General features: G+C 61.0%; 1 protein-coding gene across 5 annotated transcripts; it reads left to right on the forward strand.

Annotated features, from left to right (window-relative positions):
• NR5A1 (nuclear receptor subfamily 5 group A member 1) lies at window positions 1–27,173 on the forward strand. 5 transcript variants are annotated; one of them, XM_070518773.1, is made up of 7 exons: window positions 1–2,064; window positions 5,803–5,919; window positions 6,031–6,172; window positions 8,178–8,803; window positions 15,761–15,880; window positions 17,754–17,901; window positions 25,444–27,173. In XM_070518773.1, the coding sequence occupies exons 2-7, from the start codon at window positions 5,818–5,820 to the stop codon at window positions 25,689–25,691; spliced, it is 1,386 nt and encodes a 461-aa protein (XP_070374874.1). In that variant the 5' UTR covers window positions 1–2,064; window positions 5,803–5,817; the 3' UTR covers window positions 25,692–27,173. The 5 variants fall into 5 exon arrangements, with proteins under 5 accessions (XP_070374874.1, XP_070374877.1, XP_070374873.1 ...); XM_070518776.1 differs by lacking the exon at window positions 1–2,064 and adding an exon at window positions 2,071–2,364; XM_070518772.1 differs by lacking the exon at window positions 1–2,064 and adding an exon at window positions 3,701–4,078.
• Window positions 27,174–27,521: the final 348 nt, after the last annotated feature.

Below are 27,521 nucleotides of genomic sequence, written 5' to 3' on the forward strand. Positions count from 1 at the left end.
CATTTATTGAGACACATGACATGCCAGGCAGTCACTATATATTAGGTTACATGTGCTGTCTTATTTGTCCCCATTTTACGGAGAGGACGTGAGGCCCAAAGAGGACAAGTGACTGCTCCCAGGGCACACGACTAGAAAATGGCAGAATTGGGATTTAATCTGGAGGCCCTGCCACTAGCCCCTCAGCGATTCTCCTTCTCAGGGCTCAAGGCCTCACCAGGAGACTGGCAAAGCCAGGTGGGGTCTTTCCAGGGAGCCAGGGGGTTGAAAGACTCTGTTTGTCCCATTCTGGAAGGTGAGGAAAGCAAACTCCATTTCACAAAGTCTCCCATCAAAAGAGGTAGAAAGGACCATGAGTATTTGTCACTGTTGTTACAAGTTTGTGACATGCTGCTGATCCAGGGTGTTTGCTGGCATATTTCTTTTTTAAACTCAGAGGATGAGTGGTATTAATCCAGAAACAAAACCACTGCGTTAAAATGGGGAGACTAGTTCGTTTCAGCCATATGCAGGAGAAGTGTATCTTGTAAGAACTTCTCTGGATGAAAAAGGCATAATTATGAGGTCCTGCACATTGCGGAATAAGCTGCATATTATGTCATAGGTAGAATTAGAATATGTTGAATCAGTAGAATCAGTTAATTATGATTGTCAGCAAAATTATTATCTTCTGTGTATTTTCACAATTAAAAAAATGTTAAGTCGCCCAATGCAAAAACACACTAGGCTTTCGATATAGTTGGTTTCAATTATCCAGAACAATCCTTCTCATCCCAAGGCAGACAAGCGAGGTGTTCTGTGTGACTTGTCTATTTCCTCAAATGAAGGGGGTCGTGTGGGGTTCTCCACAGTGATGGCCCCTTGGTGCCCTGGGCCCCTCCCCCTCCCCATCCCCAGGACAAAAGGCTGCAGGTGAATCCTCTAAGGACAGAGACTCCTTCCCTCTTCTCCGGCGCCTGGACCAGTGCCCAGCACCTAGTGTGCACTCGGTGACTGTGAGACCGACGAAGGGATGCACGAAAGAACTCATCATGCGTGGAAGGGGTGCGGAGCAGAGCAATTTGGGCCCTACAGGACCAGGACAGTTCAGGACCTGTCTGGGCCTGGAGGTTGGACAGGGACATCCCTGGCTATGTGGGGAGGCCTGGCCTTCTAGACAAAACCCCCTTCCCGCTGCCCTGTCCTGGCCTCACTATCCTCTTGGCCCAACCTGGGGCCACCTGGCCCTGGAGGCAGCTTCGGCGTAGCCTCAACTTTCCCAGCTCTGGGCTGGGAACATCAGCAGCCCACAGTGGATGGCGACGCTCAGAGAAGCCCACATTCCCCTGGAATGCACAGGGGAGGTGTTCGCTCAGCTCACCTGCTTGCCTTCTGTCCCCCTCTTCCTTTCTTCACCTTCTGGAAGAGCGAAAAGACCAGGCCAATGCAGCAGGACCACTTGGTCAAGTCATCCATGCCCCTGCCTCCGTGCCAGCCTGACCTGACTCCACTCCCGTGTCTGGGCCAGGCCGGACCCGCTGGGCCAGGCCCCAGGGAGGTAGCCATCAGAGGGGAGAGAGGCCGCTGCAGGCGGGGTGGGGGAGCCGCCCATAAATCAGGCCCCACTCCCACCCAGTCGCTAACAAGCAGGGCTGCCTACCCGCCTACGTAGGGTCCCCGCCTCTGGGCTCCCCCAGCGGCCTGGAGCAGCCAGCTGGCCAAGGCCTCCAGAGTGCCTTGGCCTCTACCCCCACCCGCGGCCCCCAGATAGATAGGGCTATTTTTTTTTTCTTTTAGGAGAAGCAAAAAAGGAGACCTAAATGAAGAGAAACACCAACAAAGAAGGAGAGAGGCCTGCAGAGTCACGTGGGGGCAGAGACCAATTGGACCTCCGGTGGCCCCCCCCCAGGGCGGGGAGGAGGAGGACGGACGGACAGGGCCAGCCTACTGTCCGCCTGCCGTGGCGTGAAGGAGTTCCTGTGTGCCCACGGTCGCCACTACCCTGCCTGGCCCACCGCGGCCTCCCCTCGGACCCCCGGTGCCCACTGTCCACCCTCATCCAGCGTGCAGCTCGCCTTCCGCTCCGTAAGTGCGGGCCTGGCCCAGGCCTCTAATGGCCAACCTCCCTCCTCAGTGCCTCCCTGCGGCCTGGGCCGGCCACTGCCTGCTCTGCTGAGCGACTGGTGCCCGCTACACTGGGCAGGGAGGGGGCCAAGGATCTCCCCAGACCCACCCTCCCACCGTGCTACCCCCCTCCTCTCCCCTGGGTGGCTGATGGGAGGAGCTAGGCCCACGGGGAGAGGCCCTATGGAGGTCTGTGGGTGTCCTGCTGTCTATGGGTGGCCGGGTGCTCACAGGGCTGTGTTGGCCCAAGCCTAGTGGTCTGTGAGTGTGTCCCTGGTCCCGGGCCTGTCTTCGGGTCTCTGGGTCTCCCTGCCTGTGTGTCCGTGCTGTCTCTGTGGATTCGTGTGTCTGTCTCCAACGTCCATCTGTCAGTCCAGGTTCTGGGGCTGGGCCAGGGTCTGTCTGCTTCCCTAGGGAGGTGGGTGAGGGGCTGAGATTGCCTACACAGTGAGCTGGACCCTGGGGCTGTGAGGGGTGGGAGCAATGGAGCCTGGAGGTCAACCCAAGGGCTCCCAACCTGGGACTGAGGAACCTGGGGGGAAGAGGGGGTGGGGTGGAGGGAGAAGGGAGAATTGGCTCGGAGCCCAGCCCCCACCCCACCTGGCCGCTGCCCAGACTGCGCTTGCACTGCCCAGGTCTTCCTCAGCCGTGGCTACCCTAGAGAAGCGCGCTGGGGACCCCCAGCCCAGCCCTCTCCCTCAGGCCCCCTCTCTCCCCGGGAGGCAGGCATGCCCCTCCAGTTTTCTGTTCTCTGAGGGCCCCTCCCCGATGGTGAGCTGTTCAGAGGCGGTAGCCCCCACCTGCAGCTCGGGCAGACGCTGTTGTTTCTCAGGGGCTGGGCTGGGGGGTCTGCACCCAACTCAGGCGTCAGCTCTCTGTCGTCCCTCCTCACCAAGATGCGTACATGGAACCTCACGGAAACCGCAGAACGAACCCCTTCTAAAGGGCCCGTCTTTTCCATTTTATACACGGAGAAACTGAGGCTCCGAGAAGCGAAGTGACCTGCCCGAACTTGCAGAGCAAGTGGGCCGCAGATTCCGCCCTTCGCTCCGCGGGCTGAGCGAGACGACGGTGGTCTGCGCGGGGTCTCAGGGCCCCGGCCCGCAGGACCAAAGCGCCAGCTCCCGCAGAAGCCGGAGGCCTCGGGTCGCGGCCAGCCGAAGCCGAAGCCGGCGGCGGGGCAGGGCTCGAGCTGCAGAGCTGGCCTTTCTGTCGGCCGCGTCGCTGCCCTGCAGGACGGTGGTGTTCGGTGGCGGGAAGATCGCGGCTCTTTGGTCTCGCCGCTCTCAACACTCTCGGACTTCGGTGCCCGACGGGGCGGGGTCACGATGCGAACGGGCCCCTTCCTCTCTCGGGTCTCAATTTGTTCATCTAAAACATGAGTGACCAGGTAGACGTGCCCCAGCCCAGAGTAACTGGCCAGCCCCTCCTGGCCCGGGGACCCCTTTGTCCCCGGGGCTGTCGGGCACTCCCTTCCCCGCCCCCAGCCCAGGTAAGAGCGCAGAAGGGAATGGGGAGGGTTTCTCCTGCTCCCGGGGGCTCTGTTCTCCCCGCGCCCGCGCCCTCGGTAGCTTCGAGTTCTCCCGAGACCTCGGAAAATTCACAGGATGGCATTCCCCGATTCCCATTTCCAGCTGAGCAAACTGAGGCCTATGGAGGAGAAGAGGTTTGGCCCAGGTGGCCCAGCTGGGTACTGATCGCTTCCGCAGGGCCAGGCAGGTGCTGTGCCCACACCCCATCGGTTCATCCGCACGACCACCCTTAAGGAAATGCAGTCGTCGTTCCTGCTTCACAGATGAGGAAACTGAGGACCGCAGAGGGGAGGACATTTGCTCAGGCCTCCAGCGAGGAAACGTGGCAGGGCCGGGCGAGAAGCTGCCTTCAAGCCTTGACACCGGGCCTTGGCCGCAGCCCCCCCACTTTCGCCCTTACCCACCTCCACGCTGCAACACGACCCTCGCCACGACGAAGCTGGGTTTGCAAACAGGGCCTCGCCTTCTTGCACCGCAGGCGGGCGGCCCGAGGCTCGCAGGCGCCCGCATCTACCCGGATTCCGGGGCGCCCAGGCTCCGGGGGCCCGGGCTGGGGCTGGGGGTCCGACAGGGTCAGGGTGAAGGCGCGAGCCCGGCTGGGTGGCAGGGGAGGGCGCGGCCCGGCCTCCGCCCCCGGATCCCCACGCGCCCATATAGAGGGCCGACCCCTGGCCCCGCGCGGCGGGTTCGCGCAGCGCGCCTCGGCGGCGGAGGGGCCCGGGTCCCAGGTGCGCCTCGGCGCGGCCCTGGAGGCGGCGGGGGCGGGGAGGCGGGGTGGGGAGCGCCGAGGCCCGCGCCGCCAGCCCCGCGCCCCCGCCTCCCCGCCCCCGGCCCGAGCGGCCGTCATCGCGGGCGGGCGGCGCTGCGCCCGGGTGCGGCTCATCGCCGGCGGCGGCGCGGCCGGGAGGTGCGGGGCTCCGCGCGGCGGGACGCGGGGCGCTGCTGCTCGTAGGAGCCTCCAGGTGGGCGCCGGGCGGGCCGCGGCCGCCGTCGCGCCCCTTCTCGCTGCCCGGGCCCGGGCTCGGCGCGCTGTCCTCCTCGGGACTTCGACTCTCCGCCCGAGGTCGCTCCCCCGCCTCGGGCTCGGCCTCCCGGAGCCCGCCGGGTCTCCGCCCGAGGTCTCTGCGCCTCGCGCCCGGCGCCCGCCGTCTCCGCGGCGCCCTTGGCCGGCTCTCCGCCCGACGTCTCGGCCGCCGGCCGGCTGCGCCCCCGCTGCCGTCGCGGCCGCGGGCTTTGTCTCTCCCGGCCCCGGGGCCCCGGCGGCCGCGCGCGCTCAGGCTCCGTCCCGGGCGCGTCGTCTTCCTCCCGCGGCTCCAACCCTGGCCGGGGCCGCTCTGCAGGGCGCGCCTGCGGCACGAGCGCCGGGCCCGCGTTTCCGGGCATCCTCCCTCCCCGACCCCTGGCTGGGCGCCTCCGTCTCTCCAGGTTTTCTCTCGGTGTCTCTGTCTCTCTCTCTCCTCCTTCTCTCCCAGGTTCCTCTTGTCTCTCGGTGTCTCCGTCTGTCTCTCCTCTACCACCGCGTCTCTGGCTCTGCGGCTGTGTCTCCCAGGTTTTCTCTTTGGGCCTCCGTCTCTCGGTGTCTCTCATCTCTCTCTCTTTGTCCCTCTCTGTCTCTGTCTTTCTTGTCTCCCCCAGGTTTCCTCTGACTTGGCATCACTGTGTCTCTGTCAGTCCCGGATTTTCGTTGTCTCCGTCGCCCGGGTCCCCTCTCGTTCAGCAGTGTCGGTCGGTGTCTCTCGCTCTCGTCTCTGCCCCCTCCCTGTCTCTCCCAGACTCTGTCTCTGTCCTCCTCGTCTCTGTCGAATCCCCACAACACCCAGGCCCCATTCCGCCCGGGTTCATCGGCGTCTCCCCCGCGGCCGAGCCCATCTCGTTTTCTCAGAATCGGGGTTTTGTTCTCAGACGAACGAATGCGGATCAAAGCGCATCGAATCCGAGGGTCCCGGATGGGGGGCGGCGGGGGGTTGCGTAGGAGGGACCCCGGGCGGGGGCGGGGCGCGCTGGGACTGGGTCAGGAAGGCCGGCGCGGGCTGCTCGGGGCGCCCCAACGGGCGGCCTGCCCTGGGCGCTGTGATGGGCCGCGGGCCGGGTCCCTAAGGAGGGCGTGTGGGTGCGCGGCGGGTGCGCAGGACCCGTCCTACCCGGTGACCCCCTCCTCCCTCGGCAGGCGGACGCCGCGGGCATGGACTATTCGTACGACGAGGACCTGGACGAGCTGTGCCCCGTGTGTGGGGACAAGGTGTCCGGCTACCACTACGGGCTGCTCACATGCGAGAGCTGCAAGGTGAGCAGGCGGCGGGGCCGGGCTAGGGGGCGGGCTCGCGGAGCGCCCCGGGGAGCCCTGCGCGGGCACCGAGCGGCCGGGACCCCCCGCGCTGACGCCCCGCTCCCCCAGGGCTTCTTCAAGCGCACAGTGCAGAACAACAAGCACTACACGTGCACCGAGAGCCAGAGCTGCAAGATCGACAAGACGCAGCGCAAGCGCTGTCCCTTCTGCCGCTTCCAGAAGTGCCTGACGGTGGGGATGCGCCTGGAAGGTGCGCGCGCCGCGCCCGGGCCTCGGACCCGCGACCGCTGACGGCGACAGGGCGTGGGGGTGGGAGAAGGGGTGAGGGGAGGGCGCCACTGGCCGTGAAGTTTCTGGGGCCGACGATTGGCCCCTGGCGGGACGTTAGGGCCCTGATCTCTGCGGGGGACGGGTGAGAACTGTTGTCGGTCCGGGAGGGGAGATGCATGCTGGAAGAGCCTGGATTGGGTTAGAAGTATTTGGAAGTGAACCCCAGGGAGATGAGCCTGTCCCCAGCCCTTGGCAGAGGTGGGCAGCACAGGGCAGCGCCTCTGAGCTCCTCCTTCTGTGAGGTGTTGCACTGACACCTAACCCAGCCAGAGCCACGCCGTTCAATACCTTTACAGAGTGCAAGTCCCAGCGCAACCCCTTACAGTCTGGGTGACATTGGGCAAGTTCGTTAACCTCTCTGAGCGGCAGATTCCAAGTTTGAAAAATGGAGCTAATAGTAGTGCCTTCCTTTTGAGTTAGTGCGAGAGAACTGCGTGAAAAGCTCCTAGCACGTGCCTGGCTCAGAGCGAACGCTCCCCAGGTTCCCTGTCATGATCGTTATCATCTGTCCATCTTCGCTGCGCTGCCCTCCCTCATCCAGCCCACCCCTGTGTGCGTCTCTTGGCCCTTCCGAAAGACTCCCTCAGTTCACTCACTCAGCGGGTGAGATTCCTGCCGGCAGGGTTTCTCAGCCAGGCCCTGAGAGGGCGGGGGAGTGGGGAACAACTGCCCCCGAGGACCCAGGCCCATCCTTGCCTCCCCCTCCCAGCTCTCGGTCCAGAGGGGAGGAGAAGCGGTTGAGCAGGAAAGACTCAAGCTCTCCGGCGTGGACAGTCGTAGGTTTCCACCCCGCCGGCCCCAGCCGGGCTGTGCGCCCAGCAGACAGCTGTTGGCTCCAGGAGAAGGCCCCTCGAGGCTCTGAGAGATGCCCCCTAGAGGAGGGACTCCTGTATTCGAGGGGGAGCCCCTGTCCTGTCCCCAGAGCCCAGACCCCAGCTCCAGGTCCTGAGGGGCCAGGAGAGCAGGTTGGGTGAGCAGCAGAAACCCCTGGTGGGGCAGGAGTGAGTGGAGCCGGGCTGCCCAGGCCCTGCAGGAGGACTGGTGGGGAGCCCCGCCCCCTCTGTCCTGTTCTCTCCCTTCTCCCGGAGCCCAGGGTGGGATCCTGTAAGCAGGGGCTGGGGCCACTCTACAGCTGCAGAGACGCACCTGTTGGGTCTGGCTGGTGACACATTCTTGGCCAAGCGGAGGGACATCTGGTCAGCAAGGGAGGTCCCTTCCCCCAGCATAGAGCCCCGGCCAGCCCTAAACTCAGCTTCAGATTTGGAGGCAGTGGGGGGAGCCTCAGTCATTTGGCAACAGGGGTCTGACGGAGTCAGGCAGTCAGTCAAGGAGCAGCTGGACACTGAGGGCCCAGCTGTGAACAAGGCTGACCAGGGCGCACTTCCTGTCACTGTCTCCCTGCCAGGCCCCAGGGTGGGCTCCTGAACCCATTGCTGAGCCCCCAGGAGCTCTCAGCCTGGGTCACGTGGCATGATTTCACTCAGCAGGATGAGAATGGGCAAGAGGCAAGACATCTGGGGCAAGAACATCCCAGGATTCTGTCTGGGATGAATCCAGGAATACTTCCTGGAGGTGGTGACCTCAGGGCTGGATGTTCGACAGGCATGAGCGAAGGAAAGGGTTTGAGGCAGAAGGAATATCAAAGACAGGGTGGAGGACGGAGGAGAAGTGCCCAGCAGAGCAGCAGAGAGATGAGTGAGGTGGAGTGCGAAAAACAAAAGGTCTCGTGAGGGATAACCTGGAAAGTGAACACAGCCTTGAATGCCAGGCTAAGGAGATGGACTTCATCCACAGGCACGGGGAGCCATGAAAGATGCTGAGCCGGGGAGGGACGCAGTGAGATCTGTTGGGGAAAGATCTGTGAGTGGGGCAGCATGGTGGGTAGCTCGGAGGCAGTGAGTCTGACCCTCTGCCTCTGCCCACAGCCGTGCGTGCTGACCGCATGCGGGGTGGCCGGAACAAGTTTGGGCCCATGTACAAGCGGGACCGGGCCCTGAAGCAGCAAAAGAAGGCACAGATTCGAGCCAATGGCTTCAAGCTGGAGACAGGCCCCCCAATGGGGGTACCCCCTCCGCCCCCTCCCCCACCGGACTACATGCTGCCCCCCGGCCTGCATGTGCCTGAGCCCAAGGGCCTGGCCTCTGGTCCACCTGCTGGGCCACTGGGCGACTTTGGGGCCCCAGCCCTGCCCATGGCCGTGCCCAGCACCAATGGGCCCCTGGCTGGCTACCTCTATCCTGCCTTCCCTGGCCGTGCCATCAAGTCTGAGTACCCGGAGCCCTACACCAGCCCTCCGCAGCCTGGGCCACCCTATGGCTACCCAGAGCCCTTCTCCGGGGGGCCTGGCGTGCCCGAGCTCATCCTGCAGCTGTTGCAGCTGGAGCCGGACGAGGACCAGGTTCGGGCGCGCATCATCGGCTGCCTGCAGGAACCAGCCAAAGGCCGCCCCGACCAGCCTGCGTCCTTCAACCTCCTGTGCAGGATGGCCGACCAGACCTTCATCTCCATCGTGGACTGGGCACGCAGGTGCATGGTCTTCAAGGAGTTGGAGGTGAGTCCCTCCTCCCACCTGGCTGGCCGCTGCGTGGGGGCTGTCCTCTCAGCGGCCCAAGCCTCAGTCTCAGTCGCTCCTTGGATGCAGCCATCCTGCCCACTGGCTTCCGGCAGCATCTGGGGACAGGGAGGCCACACTGGAGACACTGAGGAATGTTTCTGGTCTGTCGCAGCCTTCCTGGCCCCTCTCCTGCCTCCTTGCCCACCCCCCGCCTTCTGTCTCTTGAGTCTCTCTCTCTCACAGCCTCTGCCTCTGTCTTTCTGTTGTCTCTCTCCCCGGTGTGCTGTCTCTCTGCCTCTCTGTGTTTCTCCAGCCCCTTCTGGCTCTGTCTGTTTCTCTCCCAGGCTGGGTCTTAGTAGGCATTTCTCTCTCTGAGACCCTGGGCTCCCCGAGAGGACCAGTGGAGTCCTGGGGAGAGTCTCCGGCTGCCCCAGCCCAGTGTCAGGAAGAGGGTGCAATCATCCTGTCCTCCCATCTGGAGAAGCCACCATTCCCAGGCAGCCGCACATGTCACAGGTGGGGTCTTAGCGTCTCAGAGTTTGGGATGCTTGTGGGCCTTCTCCTTCGCAGCTAAGGTGAAAGATCTTACTGTCCCCACGTCTCTCATGCATGACAGTCGGAGCCACGTGTGAGGGTGTGTGTCTGAGTGCAGGGGGGCCAGGTGGGAGGGTAGCTGGCAGATTGCAGGGCCTGCCATCCATCTTCCAGGTGGGGCAGGCTTCCTCTACTGCAAGGCCTTCCATCCCCCTGGGTTGAAGTACCTGAAGCTAAAGTAAGCAGGCAAGCAGCGGGAGAGACTGGGGCCAGACAGATCAGAACTTCCCAGTCATCCACCTAGTGGTGTGAAGGGCCCAATGCCTGGGAGCCGCCCCTTTGGTGCCCTGGCTCCCTGTGATCAGGGTGTTCTGCCAACCTCAGGCCCCCCAAGCCTAGTCCAGGCCCATCTTCCCTGGTCCGGGCACAGCCGCTCTTCAGTCCAGACCTCTCTATGTTTCCCTTTCCCGGGCTGGCCCCCTGGCTGTTCTGGGGCTGGGTGTAAACAGCGGGGCCTCTTGCCCTCCCTGCCGGGGCCGCTGCAGCCTTGAGCAGCATTGTCAGTGCTGACGCCACTCAGGCCTGGGCTTCCTCCAGGGACACGTGGCCGGATGGGCAGGGGGCACTGCCTGCCCAGGCTGGGCACGGGGGATAAGGTGAGGGTGGGCCCTCTGAGCCCTTGAGACACCATGGGGCTGGGGGCCTGGGCTACTCTGGGAGTCAGGAATTGGCGGTGATGGCTCCTGCTGCTTCTGTGGAGGACCTGTCGTGGCCGAGGCCCGGGGATGTGCCATGTGTCTGTCTTGGGGGGGACTTCTTCCTCTGCCCCCTCTCTGGGCCGACCTCATGGATGGGACAAGAGACAGGGCCTTGAACAATCCCATCTGCCTTCCCCTCATGGCTGGAGGCCCTGGTGGGGGACGTGGAGCCCGGGACCCTTGGGTTGGTTGCCAGCTTCCCCTCCAGATTTCCCATGAGCTCCCAGTGCAGGGGGAGGAAGAGCAGCGCGTTCCTGGCTTTCCAGAACCCGGGAGGGATCCAGGGGCAGGGCACTTCCTCCGGCCGCCTTCCTGGTCTCTCGGGGTTTTTCACGCAGGATGGGAAGGGCTTTTGTCCCAGGTTTGCTGAGTGTTTTTTCCTGCTTCTGGCTTCTCTGTGGTCCAAACCTTCCTGCTTCCCCTTCCCAGAGTCTCTGAATTGAGCCCAGGAATATGAACCAGGTCGCTACCCTCTGTAAGGGAGGCTTGCAGATAAGTACCAGCCTAATCCTTAGAAAGTCTCTCATCAGCCATGTAGAACTTCTTTCCCACTGTTGAGCCCTGGGCTGGTGTCTGGCGCAAAGCTGGAGGTGGGGAGGCAGAAAAGTGGGAGGGGTGCTGAGTGACCCTGTTCTCCCTTTGGCTAACCGTTGATCCCCTCACCTTCAGGCAGGACACATCTTAGCAGACAGCAGAGGGGGCTCCCCAGCTCTGAGAGTGGGGCAGCTCTTGGGCTGGGCAGTGGGGACACTGAAATGAATTGGATCCCGGAGGCTGCCAGGCCAGAGGAGGAGACATACATTCACATGGATAATGCCAGCACAGGGCGCCCAGGGCTCTGAGAGCAATGGAAAGCAGCCGAGGGAGCCCAGCAGGAGGGCAGATGGCTCTGTGTAAGGAAGTCAGGGAAGGTTTCTTTGATCTGCACCTTTCCAGAAAGCAGCCTGAGGTTAAGGGCATTCCAGGAAGTGGGAACAGCATAGGCAGAGGTCCAGAAGTGTGGAAAGGCATCATGTGTCGGGGAGTTCCAGGCAGTCCTATGAGGCAGGGCTGGAGAGGTTGGCAGGGTCAGAGGCAGAGCTTGGACCAGGAGTGCATCCTCTGGCAGTGGGTGATGGACAACCTTCCAGGGCAGGCTGGGACCCCACATCCTGCAGCAGGGAGGGCTCTCACCACAGAGCCTGAGCTCTCCCCAGAGGCCACTCAGTCCTCTAGGATACTGATGATGTCTTGCTGCCTAGGGGAAGGCCTGGGGTCTTTGCTGAACTGTCAGAGATGCTGGGAATCCAGATGTCGGGGCTCTGGATGCCCTCTTGGGGTGCTCCTCCTCCATCCCCTTTCCCAGCGTGGACGTCCCTCTGTCTCTATGTTTCCATCTCACACAATGATGGTGTGTTCAATCTGACAGTGGCACAGAAGTTTACAACAAAGAGCAGAATCAGAGAGGCTTGTGTTCAAGTTCCCGCTCTGCCACTTACCAGGGGTGTGACTTTGGGCGAGTGAGTTTACTCCTCTGGGCCTCAGTTTCCTCATCTATAAAATGAGGGGAGTTGAAATAATATTCACCTCATCGGCTTGCTGGAAGGGTTTAGTGAGCCAGGCCAGGTAAAGAATTTAGGACAGGGTGCCGAGTACAGGAAGCGTTCAGTGAGTGGGAACGCAGCTGCCTTCCTTGCTGTCCCCCTGTGATGCCCTACAATTTAATCCATGCTTGCAGGTAGTTTACAGGCCCGCCCGGAGAGTAAGAAAGGGCACATTGTATCCATGCTCCTCTGAGCAGCCAGACTTGTGGGAGCAGATGGCGCCCACCTTGCCCTGGCCTTCTAAGGCAATTTTGTACCTGCAAGATGGCAGAGACCCACCTGTACTTGCTGCTCACTGGGGGCAGTGCGTAGGTCCAGAGAGTCAGGCTTTCTGGATGGTTCCCATGAACGACAGGCCGGGAGGACCCAAGATAGGAATCAGGGAGTTGGAGGCGAGGGCCAAGTCTGCCTAATGACCCATCTTGACATGAGTTCACCCTTGACGTCCGGCTCCGGGGCCCCTGACTGGCAACACATTTAACTGCTCAGATATATGGTTTCATTGGAGGGGCAGTAACTCTGTCAGTCCTGGGCTGACAAATGACGGCCCGCTGACCACTTGGCTGAGAGAGCACTGTGGCCAGCCCATGGCACGTCAGCCACTGGAGAATTACAGAGCCCGCTGGCCTTCGGCCGCCAGCCTCATCAGACCCCGGGGACGCCGGAGGGGGGCCCGCTGGGAAGGAGACGAGCTCAGCACCCATAAATACCCCGTCTCTGAGGCAGGCTGCGAAGTGTCAAGGCTCAGGGAAGATTTGTGGCAGACCGGCAGGAGGGGTGGGCAGCTGGTGGGCCGAGCAGACAGGCCAGGCTGACAAGGGACCCCAGGGCCGGGACTGCAAATGTCCTTGTTCCCAGGGCGGCAGGGCGGCCTGAGGGTAGAGGAGGAACCTTTTGCTTAAAGAGAAACCTCCGGAAGGTGAAAACCAACTCTCTTTGGTTAAGAGAGCCTCTTAGCCACCTGCTTTCCTGTGGAGATGGGCTGGCGGCTAGGGCCTTCTGGTTTTCTTTTAAATAAAAGGGAAGTGTGTGTGTGTGTGTGTGCGTGCACGTGTGTTCATCTGTGTGAGGAGTGTTTTGGAGTTTGGTGTCTTTATGTGTCCATCTGTCCATCTAGGGGAGGAGCGAGGAAGTGCCTGGCAGGCAAGATCGCTTGGCTGGGGTAGGTCCGGGGCAGCATTCCCAGGAGATGGGTCCACAGAGCCCTTTGCGACTGACGCCGCTGTGCTCACACGTTTCCTCTAAGCAAATGAGGGAGGATTTGTTTTTCCTATTTATCAGGACAGGAACCTAGGGCTGAGGAGCATGCGTGGCTGAGTTGGGGATCCGAGGGCACAGGGCACCAAAGCTTAGCCACCATATTGCTTCTCTGCCCTGCCGCCCCCGTCAGCCCCGTGGGCAGGGCTGCCCTCCCTCCCGGCTCGGGTCTGGGTGCAGAGTCTGCTCCCAGGGCTTGGCCAGCCCGGTCACTGTGACCCCTGCTGCTTTCCGCCCCAAGCCCAGCCTGCTTATCTCCCAATTCTGCCCTTATCTCTCTCTCTTCCACCTCCCCACCCCCTGCTCCTTCAACCCGGGCACAAGGGTGTCTGCTCCCGAGGGCTCCGATGAGTGGGGGGCAGAGCTCAGCCCCGCACATCCCCCTCCCCCTCTGCCTCCATCTGGGTCACCCAAGGTGGGCCACTGTGGCCGCCTGAGCAGGCGCCTCCTACCCGGGCCTCAGGAGTTTCCAGGGCCCCCCAGAAGCACAGCCCAGTGGGGGCATCTGGGCAGAGCCCAGATCCCTGAGGGTACCTGAGGTGAGCCTCTTATCTGTGATGGGCTGCTTCCTCATCCACAGGGCAGGGGTGAGGGGTGCCGGGCGTGCTGGGAACGGGCCTGGCCTGGGTACTCCCTGAGCCCCGCCCCTCTCCTTGGAAACTGGTGGGGAGGCCTCGTGCCAGCGGCTCTCTAGGCACTGGGCACTTCCTGAGGAGAGATAAGGAGAGATGACTTTATGACTCGCCCCCGCCCCATTCTCAACCTCTCGGGGCCCCTCCAAATCAGGGCTAGCTGTGGCGGAGCCTGCCATCCCCCGGCTGGGTTTCCGATTCTGACCATCATGGGGCTCCAGGGAGAACTTTCTGCCGGGAGGAGAGAGGGAGGGGTGGGTTCTTGATGTGGGGATGAGGTGAGGGAGGGGGGGATGGGAGGCTGGTGCCTCAGAGCAGCACAGAGACAGACCCTCCCTCCTGCTCTCAGCCCTGTGCGCCGGGGAAGCAGCGGGCAGGCGAGGCCCGGAGGAAACCTGACCATGTGTCCAGCCACTCCCTTTGCTCTGTGTCCACTTTTTCTCTCCCTCTGTCTGCCTGAGGACAGGCCCCAGGGCCGCCCCTGGGAGAGGAGGGGGCTTCTACTCCCCAGAAGAGAGAACTCCTCGTTAAGCCTGGGCCAGGTCCCCTCGGTCTGAGGGCTGCCCCGACTCCTCTGACTCCAGCTGGGGGTGGTTCCTCTGTGCTCTCTGTGCATGTCTGGGGAGCACACACGTGTTCATCGACCACTTACTGACCCCTCCTCTGGGGACGCAGAGTGGAGCTGGACACCAGTCCTGCCTTCCCAGACCCACAGGTATGGGGAAGACAGAGACAGGAATTGGGGCCTTTAAATGTTGCAAGAGCCATGTCCTGAGGATGGTGACGGCACCATGGAAGGAGGAGAAATCCAGGGGGGCTTCAGGGGGGAGCTAATGAGCCTGCCGTGAACTCCTGGGTCGGCAGGGAGTTCCATACCTGGTGGTTAAGAGCACAGATCTGGAGCCAGACAGAGTGGTGTGACCTTGGGCAAGTTCCCTGACCTCTCTGGGCTCAGTGGCCTCTCTCGTTGGATTGGGGGTCACAATCGCAGCAACCTCGTAGGTTGTGGGGCTGCCGTGCAGCGACCGTTAGCTCTCCTGGGTTGCATCGCTGCAGGGCCTGGCCCAGGAAGGTGCCGGGAAGGGCCCATGGGGTGGATGGCAGCTGGCCGAGGAGCCGCAGATGCTGAGGGCGACCCGAGTGTGTACCGTGTCCTCCTGGGACGAGCAGCCACGCCCAGTGCAGTTCTGAACACCCGGGGGAGCTCAGTATGTGTCACTGTGGGGAGCTGAGGACTGAGAATGCCAGAGGCATGGCGCTGCCTCTCTGGGATCCCAGGAGCGTCCCTTACCCTCTCTGGGTTGCAGATTCTTCATCTGAAAAATAGAGGTTTAGGCCAGGGGATCCCGAGGGCCCTTCTGGCTCTGGCATCCCATGGTCCAGAGTCCCGCTGGCCAATGTCATGAGTGTCCACTCTTCGAATGTAGCGACGCCCCAGAGTGGAAGGACACTGTGCACAGGGGCGGTCCTGGCCCGCGCCCAGAGTGCTGCAATCACAGGCTGGGTACCTGAGGCGCCCCCTGGTGTTGTTCCGTTCCTGCTCCAGGTGTCAGCCCGCTGCCATCCCCGGGCTGGCTGCAGACCAGGCAGGCCCTCCCTTCTTCTCCTGAGCCTGAAAGCTCTGCAGTAGGCCCCGGGGAGCCCTCCCTTCCCTCTTCATGGCTCAGTTTTGAGCGATTGAGGCTGCTAGAGATGTGACCACAGACAAATGGGCACAAGGTTAAATTAACAACAAATTGAAATTCATAATAATCTCTCACATTTGAAGGAGTCGTTCACAGACCACTTCCATGGACGTTATTCGCTAACATTTATTGATGTCTTAGACATTGGTACGTGCCAGGGCACCTTCCAATACTTTGCCCATTCTCCAGATGAGAAAACTAAGGCCCAGAAGGTCATCGAACTGGCTTAAGGTCATACAACCTGTGAAAGCGGAGCTGGGGCTTGGAGCCAGGCGCATCCGAGTCCTGAGCATCTCTCTCAGACCCTCTTAGCATTTTGTGAGGCCCCTGCCACACTCGGATAAAGTAGACACGGGTGGACTGGGCACAGAGAGGTTACGCAGGTCACCCAGGTCACAGACCCAACTGAGCCTCTGAGCTGAGAGTTGGGAGGAGGAGGGGAGAGAGGGAGGTCCCCAGCGGGACCCGGCCGGAACCCCGACCCCCGCGTGCCTCTTCCCTGCAGGTGGCCGACCAGATGACCCTGCTGCAGAACTGCTGGAGCGAGCTGCTGGTGTTCGACCATATCTACCGCCAGGTCCAGCACGGCAAGGAGGGCAGCATCCTGCTGGTCACCGGGCAGGAGGTGACCAGACCCCACTGTGCCTCACTCCCCCCTGCCCCCCCGCCCCGTGCACCTCCAGAATCCTGGGCCCAGAAGAGGTCCCAGGCCTCTCCAGGGCTGGCCCTGAGCACCCTGAATACCAGCCCTTTCCTCAAGTTCATGGGCTACCCACGGGCCCGACCTCCCTCTGCCCAGCCCTGCCCCGGCCTTGAGAGGAGCCAGCCCCTGGGAGCCATCCTCAGGCGAAGCAGCCCAGCGATGGGGGGCGGGGATCAGAGGCTTGTGGAAGAGGTGACAGTGTACTGGGTCCTGAGAGTATAAACAGGGATTGGTCAGGTAATGAAGGGGGGCGGGGGTAGGTCCCACCCCACCATAGGCAGAGGGCATAGAAAGGCTCAGAGAGGGAAGTTCAGAGCTGCCAAGCGCCCAGGGCCTCTGGTGCGCTGGTACATGGGTTTGGGGGGCCGGGGGCCCTGTGGGGGGTGGGATGAGGTGGCTGAAGGGACTGCTAGGGGCTGGGTTGGACCAGGGCTTGCAGGCCCTAAATCCTGAATGAATGGGCAAAGTGGTCTGGGCCCCAAAGAGCTCAGAGTGAGAATTTGGGCCCCCCTTAGAACAGGGAATTAGGGGCACGAGGATGGGAGCCCGGGGCATAGACACTCCTGAAATGGAGCAGGGAGCAAGGGGAGAGTCAAGCGGGGAAGGATCCGGCCGGGTTGTATTTGAGGAAGCACATGGAGGGGGCACGATGGGAGGTGAGGAGGAAGTGGAACAGCCACCCAAAGCTCCGAATGCTGGGGGTGGGAGGGGACAATTCAAGGAGGAGGAGCCCTTGTGGTGAGAGGGAGGCGAGTAGGGGAAATGGAGGGAGGGAGGGAGAAGGCAGGTTGGGGTCCCCCGTCTAGGCTGGGGGGGAAGGGAGCATCACTGCGGGGGATCCAGGAGGACAAGCAGGCTTGACAGGAGCTGTGGGTGGGGCTTGGAGACGGAGGCCCTGCTCCCCACCCGCTACCGTCACCGCTAGCCCTCTGTCCCCATCCTCTGTTCTCACCCTGGCTGCCTCAGGCCGTCCATGGCCAGGGAATGCTCGTCTCTAGAGGGTGACTTTGAGGCCACCTGAGAGTGTGGATGGGGAGCGGCTGAGGGATGGGTGTGTTTGTGTTGGTCCTTGTCAATGTGCAGGTCAGTCTCTGAGGCCATGGGAATGTCCAATGCGCGCACGCGCGTGTGTGTGTGTGTGTGTTTGCCATATTTTATTGTGCAAAGATCTCCACACACATCAGTGTCGGGGGGTCGAGATCTGCCCACGTCAATGTGAACCCACACGGGCGTGTGTCAGTCTGTGTTCCCCTGTGACATGACCATGTTAGCATGCGTCTGTGTGTCTTCACTTCATGAACTGGGCGGATGACCCGGTGAGTGTGTCCGTGTGTGTGTGTGAGTGTGAGCTGAGGTGTGACCGCATCCCCAGTCCGAGTGTCCATGACCTGGCAGTCATGTGGCAGGATCCACGTGTCTCTGGACACCTCTGCCCCAAGCCCAGCGCTATGTGGTGCTCGCTGCACACACCACACAAGACACAAAAGCCGTTCGTACCACGGGGCGGGCGGCGGCTCTTGTGTGGGAGGTGCCCCCCGGCCTTCCCTCGGCACCGGCGGCCTGGTCTTGGCTCTGCTGCCGCGGGGCCCTCAGCCTGGGGTGGACGGTGAGGACAGCTAGGAAGGCTGGGCCCTGCCGTCGGGGCTGGGAGGGTCCCTGGGGCCCGAGGAGATGCTGCCCCCACCTGGCTCAGCTCCGAGGCTGGGCACACCCGACCCCCGGCCTCCCCCGTATCTCTGATCAGAGCCTCCTGCCCCACACCCGCTGCCCCTGAGCCCTGTCCTCTGGCCACCAGGTGGAGCTGACCACGGTGGCGGCCCAGGCCGGCTCGCTGCTGCATGGGCTGGTGCTGCGGGCCCAGGAGCTGGTGCTGCAGATGCACGCGCTGCAGCTGGACCGCCAGGAGTTTGTCTGCCTCAAGTTCCTCATCCTCTTCAGCCTAGGTGAGTGGGCTGCGTGCGGCCTGGCCGGGCCGGCGGGGGCGGGGGCGGCCTGGCCTCGAGACCCCAGGATGGGGCTAGGCGCTGGGGCTGAGGGAACCTGGCCCAGGACCTGGATCTTAAAATGGGGATTGCTTCCTCTGTAGGCCTCAGTTTCTCTGTTTGGAAGCAGAGAGGGCCAAGCTAACATCTAAGACTTGCCCTGTATGGGCCAAGGACCTCTTCTGAGAATTCGGTAAATTCCTGGCCCATGCCACCTCCAGAAGATGCCTGGGTGGCTTCGGGAGCTTCTGTTCCCTGGCTCCTGGCCGGGGGTCCCTGTTTTCCCTAATTCCCTGCTCTAGAGGAGTCCGCATTCTGACTCTGAGCCCTTTGGGGCCCAGACCCCTTGCCCATTCATTCATTCACTCTACAAACATTTGGTGAGCATCTGGACTGTGCCAGGCACTGGGGACACAGAGTGGACAAAATGGACCTGATGTCCTTGTCTTCTTGGAGCCGACCTTCTCTGGGGGAGAGAGCCAACAAGTGTGATATGATTAGTAAATATATAAATTAGTGAACTGAGTAGTACAATGTATAGCCTGGGCGATCACAATAAAGACTAAGGAGGAGAAGAAAGCAGGGAGGAGGCAGAGGTGAGCCCAGCCACTGGCTCGCCCCACTACCCAGGCGTCTGGCATCTCCTTCCCATCACCCTTCTGACCCTGGCCCAGCCGGTGCTGCTCAGTTTCCATCCTCCCTCTGGGCTCACATCAGGCCTGCCTCCTTTTGTCCTCCTTCACCCTGCAAGCCATCTCCAGTGCCCTCTCTGTGCCCAGAGATACTGCGAACATAGAGGTTTTCCTCAGGTGGCTCCCAGTCCGGGAGAGGCCTCCAGCCAGTGCCATCAGGGCTGGGACAGAGAGATGGGGAGCCCAGGGTGAGGAACAAGGGCTCTGCCTAGAAAGCTTCCTGGAAGAGGAACATCTGAGCAGGGTTTTGGAGGATGAAGAGGAGTTTGCTAGGTGGCTAAATCTTTTAGCAGAGGTGTAGATGGGATGGAAGGTTGGAACAGAGTGGCATGAATGCCTCATCACCTGGGGAGGGGGCAGGATTGAGACATCGTCTTTGTGGCAGATGGCATTATAGCCACAGTCTGGCAAGGGTATGTCTGCCCAAGAGTGGGGGGAGTTGGAGAAGAGGAGAAGAAGCGAGCCAGGAGGGGAGTGACTAGTGAAGTGGTGACTGTGGGAAGCCCAGTGCTAAGGCCATGGCTGTGTGACTAGGTACTGCGGGCTGGGCGCCTGGTTATGCCACAACAGGCTGGTGCCGGAGGGCATATCTGCAAAGCTGCTGGCCTCCTCTGGTCACCGGGAGGGCTCTGCAGGGGTGGGGAGGGGACAGTTAGGGTGGGAGCTGGGGAAGAATCTTGGGCAGGCAGTTAGGAGCCGTGGCCTGAGGTTCTCAGAGGAGGCTCGGCCCAGGCCAGGCTGGCTCCAGCGGGGGGAGCCCCCTACTTCCTCGGCCTCCAGGGGTACCCTCCTCCCCACCTCGTCTCTGAGCTGCCGGGCTCCGGGAACTGGCTCAGGCCAGAGCACAGACGTGTGTGGCTGGGGGTGTGGGGACTCCAGGAGTCACGTGCATGCGTGTGCCTTTGTGTCGGTGTCTTGGTTTTCCCCCACATGCACACTATGAACTTTTACAGGCTTTTGGTTTTTGATGTCACGTTGTGTGAAGAATCAGTGTCACTAGGGAGCGACTGGGGGGTTTGCAGACGTGAGGCATTTGGAGGGATGGCTGGTGCTTGGGGGCACATAGGATTGGAGGGTGGGATCTGTGGCCGTCTGGGTGGTGTGTGAGGTAACAGTTTTGACCTGACCTCCATCAAGAGGCTGCCAGGGAGGTCCTGGAGAGAGTTGGGTGGAGGGTGGGCTGCCAGCCACCAGCCTCCTTGGCCAGGGCTCCCTCTATCCTTGGGCGCCCCCTGCAGAACAGGGACCAGGTCTTGGTTTTCTAGACCCCCCGGGGCCTGACGAGCATGCCCTGCAACCCCCGGCCCCTCTTCCCACCAAAGCCCGGGTGCTGGGGCCTGCCAGGCCCAGCACAGCTCTGGCCTCCACTAGGTGATAAAGCCAGGACTCCTCCTTCTACGGGGCGTAAGGAGGACAGCAAAGCTGAGCCCAGCCCTCTGCTCCCGGGCCTGGGTGGGGGCCGTGCCAGGCCCTCCTTCATGCCAGAGGCAGGAGGCTGGGACCTGAGAGAGTGGGACTGTCTTCAGTGCTTGGCTGGAACAGGCTAGGGGGGTGGGATGGAGAGTGCGCTTGTGTACGTGTGTGCACGTGAGAGGCGGGGGGAGCAGTGATGAGGCCTGGGACTAGAGACAGACCACCTGGACTCTAAATCCGGACTCACTCCCCGGCTATGCCCTTGAGCAAGTCACTTCCCTCTCCAAGCCTCTATTGCCCCCATCTGTAAAATGACCGTCACGATACTCCTTAAGTTGCTATGAAGATTTAATGAGAGAATTCCCCAAGGTGCTCAGCGCATGGCCTGGCCCCTTGGAATGTGCGGCATCATTGTTTTCATCATAACCATCGTTAATTTAATGAGCAAATGAACAAGTGAATGAATGAAATGAATGAATGAGTGAGTCTCCGTGTTTATCGCACACTGTGTGACTCAGTGCCTTGCTTCTGGAGACAGGGACATGTGTCTGGCTGAGGTCGGTAGGGGAGCACCCAGCCCAGCAGGCCAGAAACTCTAGTGAGGCTGAGGCTGACGGGGAGGAGGAGAAGAGCTGCGACCTGGGCCGGCCTGAGCTCATGGCAGCTCAGCAAGAGCAACAGCAAGAGAGGAGGCCGGGTGAGCCACGGAGGCTTGTTGGCCGACAGGTTCCAGATTAGGAGAGGAGCCTGAGCCATCCAGTGTGACCAGGGTTGGGCCAAAGCGGAGAAACCAATTACACCTAGGCTGTCACCGAAGGCTTCTTGGAAGAGGGGCCTGTGAGCTGGGCCTTGCAGTATGAGTAGGAGTATTCTGGGTGAAACAAAGCAAGCAGCAGCAAGGACATTCCAGCCTGAAGGACCAGCTTGTGCAAAGATATGGGGAATCTGGAGGTTTGGTGTGGCTGTGGGGCAGGGAGAGGTGGAGAGCAGTCTGGTGAGGTGGGCAGGGGCTGAGCCGTGCAAGGCCTTGAATGCTGGGCCAAGTGCCTTCAACCTTGCCTTGGGAAGGATTTTCTGCAGGAATAACAGGGTCAAATTTTCATTTTAGCCAGGTCCTTCCACCTGCAGTGTGGGAAAAGGAGGGCAGGCGGCAGCCCAGAGTCCTGCGGGAGACTAGACCTGGGGCTGGGCTGAAGTGGGCAAATTTGGGCAAGAGGAGGGGAAGGAGGCTCCACCCATGATCCCACCCAGACCACCAGAGCTGGGGCCCCTAGGGAGCTGCGGCCCAGAGAGGGGCGGCCACTGGCCCGTTGACCTCCAGCTGGCACGCTGGGCGGCACCCTCGGGGCAGCACCTCCTGGGGATGGGCAGCCTGAACTCGGGTGATGATTGTCCCTGCACCCCGCCCCACCCCGCCGCCCCTAGCCCACTCTGTACCCCCTTCTCCCCAGCCTCCGCAGAAGGGTGCCATTTGGCGTCTAAATAGCCGCTCGGGCAGGCTTGGAGGCAGGTAAGGAGGCTTAATTAAAATTAGTGCCTCTCTCTGGCAATCACAGTGTTTATGAAGATGGGCCCGGCGGGCATTGTTCCGCAGAGGACTTAATCGAAGCTTAATGGATTGACCTAACATTCGATTTCCCGGCTTCCATTGAGGCGGCGGCTCCAGCATTCCCTTAAGCGTTTGCAATTTACCCACAGCTCCGCGCCAACAAAAGGCGGCCTGAATAGCAGCCCCACTCGAGGGGCCATTGTGCGCGGGGGCGCCTGCCTGAGTCACCGCTATTGGGACAACATTCTTTATGCCTCGCTGGAATGAAAGGATTATTCAAATATTCAATTAAACCGTGAAAAGGGGGCTTTTCTGAGAACCCGGGGGCCCCCAGCTCCGCAGAGCCAGCGGGCTGCTCTCGGAGGTGGGGGCCCCCCTCCCGGCCCCCTCCCACCTCCCGCCTCCAGGATTGCCGGGAGCCAGCAGGCTGGGGGACGCAGGCAGGTTTTTCTCCAGGGTGCCCGTCTCCACCCCGTGGTGGCTCACAGATTAGGTCCAGCTCTTGGGCGCCCTGGGAGGCGGAGATGAATTTGTCCCCATTTTGCAGATGACAGGAAATTGCAGCTCAGGCAGGGGAAGGGGCTTGCCCAAGGTCACCCAGCTGGTGGTGGAGCTGGGATTTGACCCCTGGACACGTTTAGGGGGCATCTCCAGGTTTGTGTGACCCCTGACCCTGTGTCTAATGGAGGAAGGGCATGGTGTTCTGTGCCATGCTGGCTCTGTCGCGTCCACGATCCCACAGAATCTTTGTGACGTTGTGAGGCTGGGAGAGGGGTGGGACTTGACCACGGTCTCCTCCAAAGTGAGGAGGGAACTGGGTCTGGAGTCCCGAGTGGCCTCTTTGGGGAAACCGAGACCCCCCGGGGTAGGGGCCCTTGGACAGGACTCCTGGATTGCATGACACATAAAGCTATCAGGTCCAACCTCCCAGGAACCCATGTCCAAGCCTGGCCACACCTGTTTGTCCGTAGGGCTCCGGGGCCAGAGAGACCTGGGTTTGAATCCAGACTCTGGCACCTCTTATGTGTCCCACGCATGTCCCCCGTCCCTGTGCCCTTCCTGCCTGCCTGGGTGTCTGTGGGATTAACTGAGCTGGGTCAAGGTGCCTGGCGGGTGCCCGGGAAACTGGGTGGACGTAGTCTGTAGTCACTGGGGCTCAGTTACTGACTGTGCCTCCCTCCCCGAGCTCTGGAGCCCACTCATGGGGACAGGGGGGTCTCCAGCCTGCAGAGAGCTGTGGGACCATGGATCTGCTAAGAGGGGGGCAGCCCCTGAAACTGAATGCTGTCCTTGCTCTGTCCCTACCCCCCCGCACTCTGCCCTGCACGGTGCTGCTGAGAACAGTAAATCCTAGTAAAGCCAAGGCTCTGGTCCTCCCCCCACCCCACTTCTGCTTCTAATGCAGCATCCTAGCCAGTCCTCCCCCTACCCCCAGCTGTTTCCTCGGGGCCCCTTTACTGCTGTGTGGCCTTGAGCTGGTCCCTACCCTTCTCTGGACTCCCAGCCTCCTATTGTGAATTGTCAGAAGACAATGTCAGGAAAATTGCCCAGCCCTGGGGTTGATGGGCGGTGAAGGTAGATGGGACAGGATTGGGATGGAAAGAAGTTGGGAAAGGGATGGGACCAGGAGGCACCTCTTGTCCCCAGGATGCTAGTTAGGTGGGAAGACTTGCCATGACCTTTGAATGTGTCTGGATTGGGCTAGGCTAGGGAGCAGAGCTGCTATGTACAGTTGGGCAGGTTGTTTACTGCACAATGGCACCTAGGAAGGAGATAAGTAGAGGCTGAAATCCAGCCTGCATGCCCCTCACCAAGCTGTCTCTCTGTGGAAAAAGGAGGAACTTCTTTCTAATTGGCACAAAGGTGTCTTACGGGCTAATGGTGATCCTGGGGAGGCGAGGAAGAAAATGGCCCTGGCTCATTTACTGAAGGGAGGTGAGGGGGCGAGGGGTGGGGGTGGAGGATCGGGGCCAGATCCCGCCATACGCCACCGGCCCAGCTCGGGTTTCCCTAAATCCAACTTTGGACAACACAGGCCTCGGCGGGTGCGCTGGGGGCGGCTGGGGATCAGGGTTGCCAGGAGCATGAAGCCCTCTGGCGCTGTGCGTGTTTAGAGGGATTACAAGGGCCCAGAGTGCACATGCTGGCTCCCGACTCCCCCGCAGCCGCAGGGCCGGGGGCCGGGGGCGGAGTGGAAGTGGATGGAGGACCATTTTCTGAGCCTCTGGGCGCCACATCCCAGGCAAGGCTGGGCGACCGATTCTGTGGGCTCCTGCGGACCCTCAGCTTCTAGATGAGATGCTGCCCAGGGGCTGAAAGAGGCCTGCAGGCGGAGATGAGGACTGACGTGACAAGAAACTGACCCTTGGGGGCCAGGCACTGGGCAGGCCCCAGCCCCCAAGCTCTCGCCCCAGCAAGGTGGACACGGCCCCTTTCACAAAGGAAGAAGGCCTTTCGGGTCAAGACGGGGCAGGGACTCCCCCACAAGGCCGCTGCTCTTAAACGGTGGTGCTGGCACTGGAACCCCCATTCATCTCCAGACACCTTATTTTTTGTTCCTCCTCTGGACCGTGGTGCAAGGGATGCATTTATCACACTCCTCCATCCTTGGCGCGAATGATCGCTGGTCCACACAGAGCCACCGCCCTCCTCCGCCTGCCGCAGGCAACCCCTCCTTCGTGTTGACCTCGGATCTTCCTGTTTGTCCCTGGGCTTCCATATCGTGCGTGATGAGTGTACGAGCGTTTTCAATTTATGTAGGTGGCTTTGCCTGATAGAGCTCATTCTGGATTTTTGTTGTTTTTCCACTCAGCCCCGTGGTTTGAAAGACCCGTCCGTTTGCTCTGTGTAATGTCTGCTCCATTACTTCTGTCTACTGCACAGGACTCCCTGGGGCGCGGCCACCACCTCTCCCCGGGGTACATCCAGGCCCTCTCTCCATCACCACAGACACTGCTGCACTGAACATCCGTGTCCCGCCATGGCCCCAAGAGAAAATCTCCTAGGGGTACTGGAGTCTCTTGATTGGTCAGAGGGCAGACCAAAGGACAGCCTGTCGCCTTCTGGAATGGGGCCACCCGTCACATGCCTTGCAGTCATGAGAAGGGACCCTTCCACTCACAGTGCACCCTCTGGTCATGGTGCTGAGGTGGTGGGGTTGTGATGCTGATGGTGACCACCATGGGGATGATGGTGACAGGATGGTTTTGACCATGGAAATGGGGATGGTGTTGACCATGCCATGGGGACAGTTGGGAGTACTAATGGTGACAACTAACATATTTGGCCTTGTTACGTGCCAGATGCTGTTCTAGCACTTTCCACATATTGACTCCTTGTGAAGTAGGGACTATTGTCACCCCCGTTTTACAGATGAGGAAATTGAGAGGTTAAATAACATGCCCAGGGAGGTTGGTGATGATAGAGGCGTTCATTGTGATCACCATTGTGATGACAATGGAGGTGATGGTGACAGGTGATGGCGGTTGGGTGGCTGATGGTGGCAGTGGTCGTGTTTGTGGTAACCACAGAGATGTGGTCTTCAACTGTGGTGATGGTGACAATGGTGGTGGCAGGAATGATTGAGGTTTGGTTGATGACGGCAGCAGGGGCCACGTTTGGGGAAAACACAGGGATGCTGCGATGGGTGACGGATGATGGTGGCAGTGTTCATCAGCCATGGTGAAGACAAGGGTGATGGTGACATGGTGGTGACGGGGAGGCTGTGGTTGTGTTGATGGTGGCGGTGCGCATGTCTTTGCTGATCACAAGGATGCTGGTGTTGGTGATGCCAGTGACTGTGGATGATGTGACGGGCTGGTGGTGGTGACGCAGCTCCTCCCTTTGCAGATGTGAAGTTCTTGAATAACCACAGCCTGGTGAAGGATGCTCAGGAGAAGGCCAATACCGCCCTGCTTGATTACACCCTGTGCCACTACCCGCACTGCGGGGACAAGTTCCAGCAGCTGCTGCTGTGCCTGGTGGAGGTGCGGGCACTGAGCATGCAGGCCAAGGAATACCTGTACCACAAGCACCTGGGCAACGAGATGCCCCGCAACAACCTGCTCATCGAGATGCTGCAAGCCAAGCAGACTTGAGTCTGGGCTGGGTGGGGTCGGGCCGGGGCCGGGGGAGGGCTCACAGCCACCCCCGCTGCCCTCCAGATGGTTGATTCTATCGTGCCCACCCAGGAGCCCCACCCTGTAGGCCCCTGCCCCTGAGCTCTCTGAAGCCCTGTGTTTGGGAAGGTGGGTGAAGGTGGGCAGGGCCTGGCTGAGGTGGGGTGGTCCCTATTAGCCACTGGCACTAGCCTGCCACTCAGAGTGCCCCAAGGAGGCAGCTGCTACCCACTCCCTCCCCCTGCCCCTACTCCCAGCTGTCTGTCCTGGAGTCTGGAGCACAGGTCCAGGGGGCAGGTTGGGGATTCCCTCGTGGGCCTCCATGTCCCTTGGGTCAGAGGTCATCTCTTCCCCCTCTCCTGGAAACAGAGGCAGAGAGAGGTTGAGCGGGTCAGCTGGGAGAGAAGAGAGGGTCCCCAGCCCTCCGTCACAGCGCCCAGGAGGGAAGCCCTCTGTTTTGTAAACTAGGAATAAACTGAGTTTGCAAAACTGGGCAGGGGCTGTTGGCCCTAGAGGACACGGGCAGACTGGTTAGGACGAAAGGACGTCTCCCCTCGCCCTTCTACCCCGCCTGGCTTCTGCAGGGGAGAACTCTGACAAGCACCTGAAAAGAATTCTGCTACAATCAATCACCTTTCTATCCCTCTCCTGCCAGAGGAGACCTTTGGCACAATCAGCATCCTAGCCCCATCCCCAGTGGGCCAGCCCAGGCTGGTGTTTATCTGCAAGGCTGTAGTCAGGAGGTTGTTTTTCGTTTTTTGTTTTTAATTTGTTTTTAATCTAGAGACTCCTTGAGAGGCGTGTGTGGCTGGGGCAGGGGCCAGATTTGAGGACTGAGGCTGAGATTGGGGATTAGCACCAAGTACCGCCCATGGTTTCTCCCCTCATACCGGGTTCCCCACGGGTGGTGCTGGCTCGTTATTTCTGAGCCCCTACCCCAATCCAGAGAAGAGCTATTGCTTGTGCCCCCACCCCACTAGACGGACAGCAGGATGCCCTGTGGGGGATCGCAGTCTCTGTGGGTGGGAATATGGGTGACCTTGGGGAGCGTATGTGGGTCTCCAGAACAGGGACATTCCCTCATCGGCCCTGTCCCATTGGGTCCCTTGCTGCAAACCTTGAAGCTGGGCCTCAATTCCCTGGCCTCCTGTCCTATGTCCTGAAAGACGCTCTCCAGGGCCAGGCCCTAAGGAGAGGGCTTGGCTGTCCTCTGTCCCCAGGCTGGGCATCCACCGTCTGTCCTGCTTTCATGTTGTAGTTTGCGCTGAGCCTGCCCAGTGGAGGTGACTGTGCGTCCCTGTCCCCCCACCTTCCACTGCCCTGTCTCTGTCCCCGCCCCTGCCCTCTGAAACGTGTGCCCCCACCAAGGCTGGAGACCCTCAGCCCCAAAATGAGAAGTGCCCTTAAGAAACTCCCCAGCCCCACAGCCCTGGAATAAATTTTGCAATTAGTTTCCAGCTACCTTTGCCTATTTACGTTCTGGGGCCAAAGCAGAACCTCCTAGGTGGGTTTGGGTGGTCTAGGGTGGGGCAATGCTCCCAGTGGGATGGAGGAGACACTCAGACAACCTTCGCTTCAAAACTCTGGGGAGGCAGAATCGGGTGTGGGGGGCAGAGATGGAAGATGTCTTTGGGCCCCACCTCATGCCTGGGCCCCTGCCATACTCAGGACGCTGGTCCAGGGCCTCAGTCTTGGCTCCACCCTGGCCGTGCCGGCTCCGCCCCCATCTTGGGCAGAAGGGAGCACTCATTTGATGAAGACCTACTGTGCACCATCCCCCATCTCACGGTCCCCACGGTAGCCCATGAG

The sequence above is a fragment of the Equus asinus genome, chromosome 10 (assembly GCF_041296235.1).
Source record: "Equus asinus isolate D_3611 breed Donkey chromosome 10, EquAss-T2T_v2, whole genome shotgun sequence".
Classification (NCBI taxonomy): Eukaryota; Metazoa; Chordata; class Mammalia; order Perissodactyla; family Equidae; genus Equus; species Equus asinus.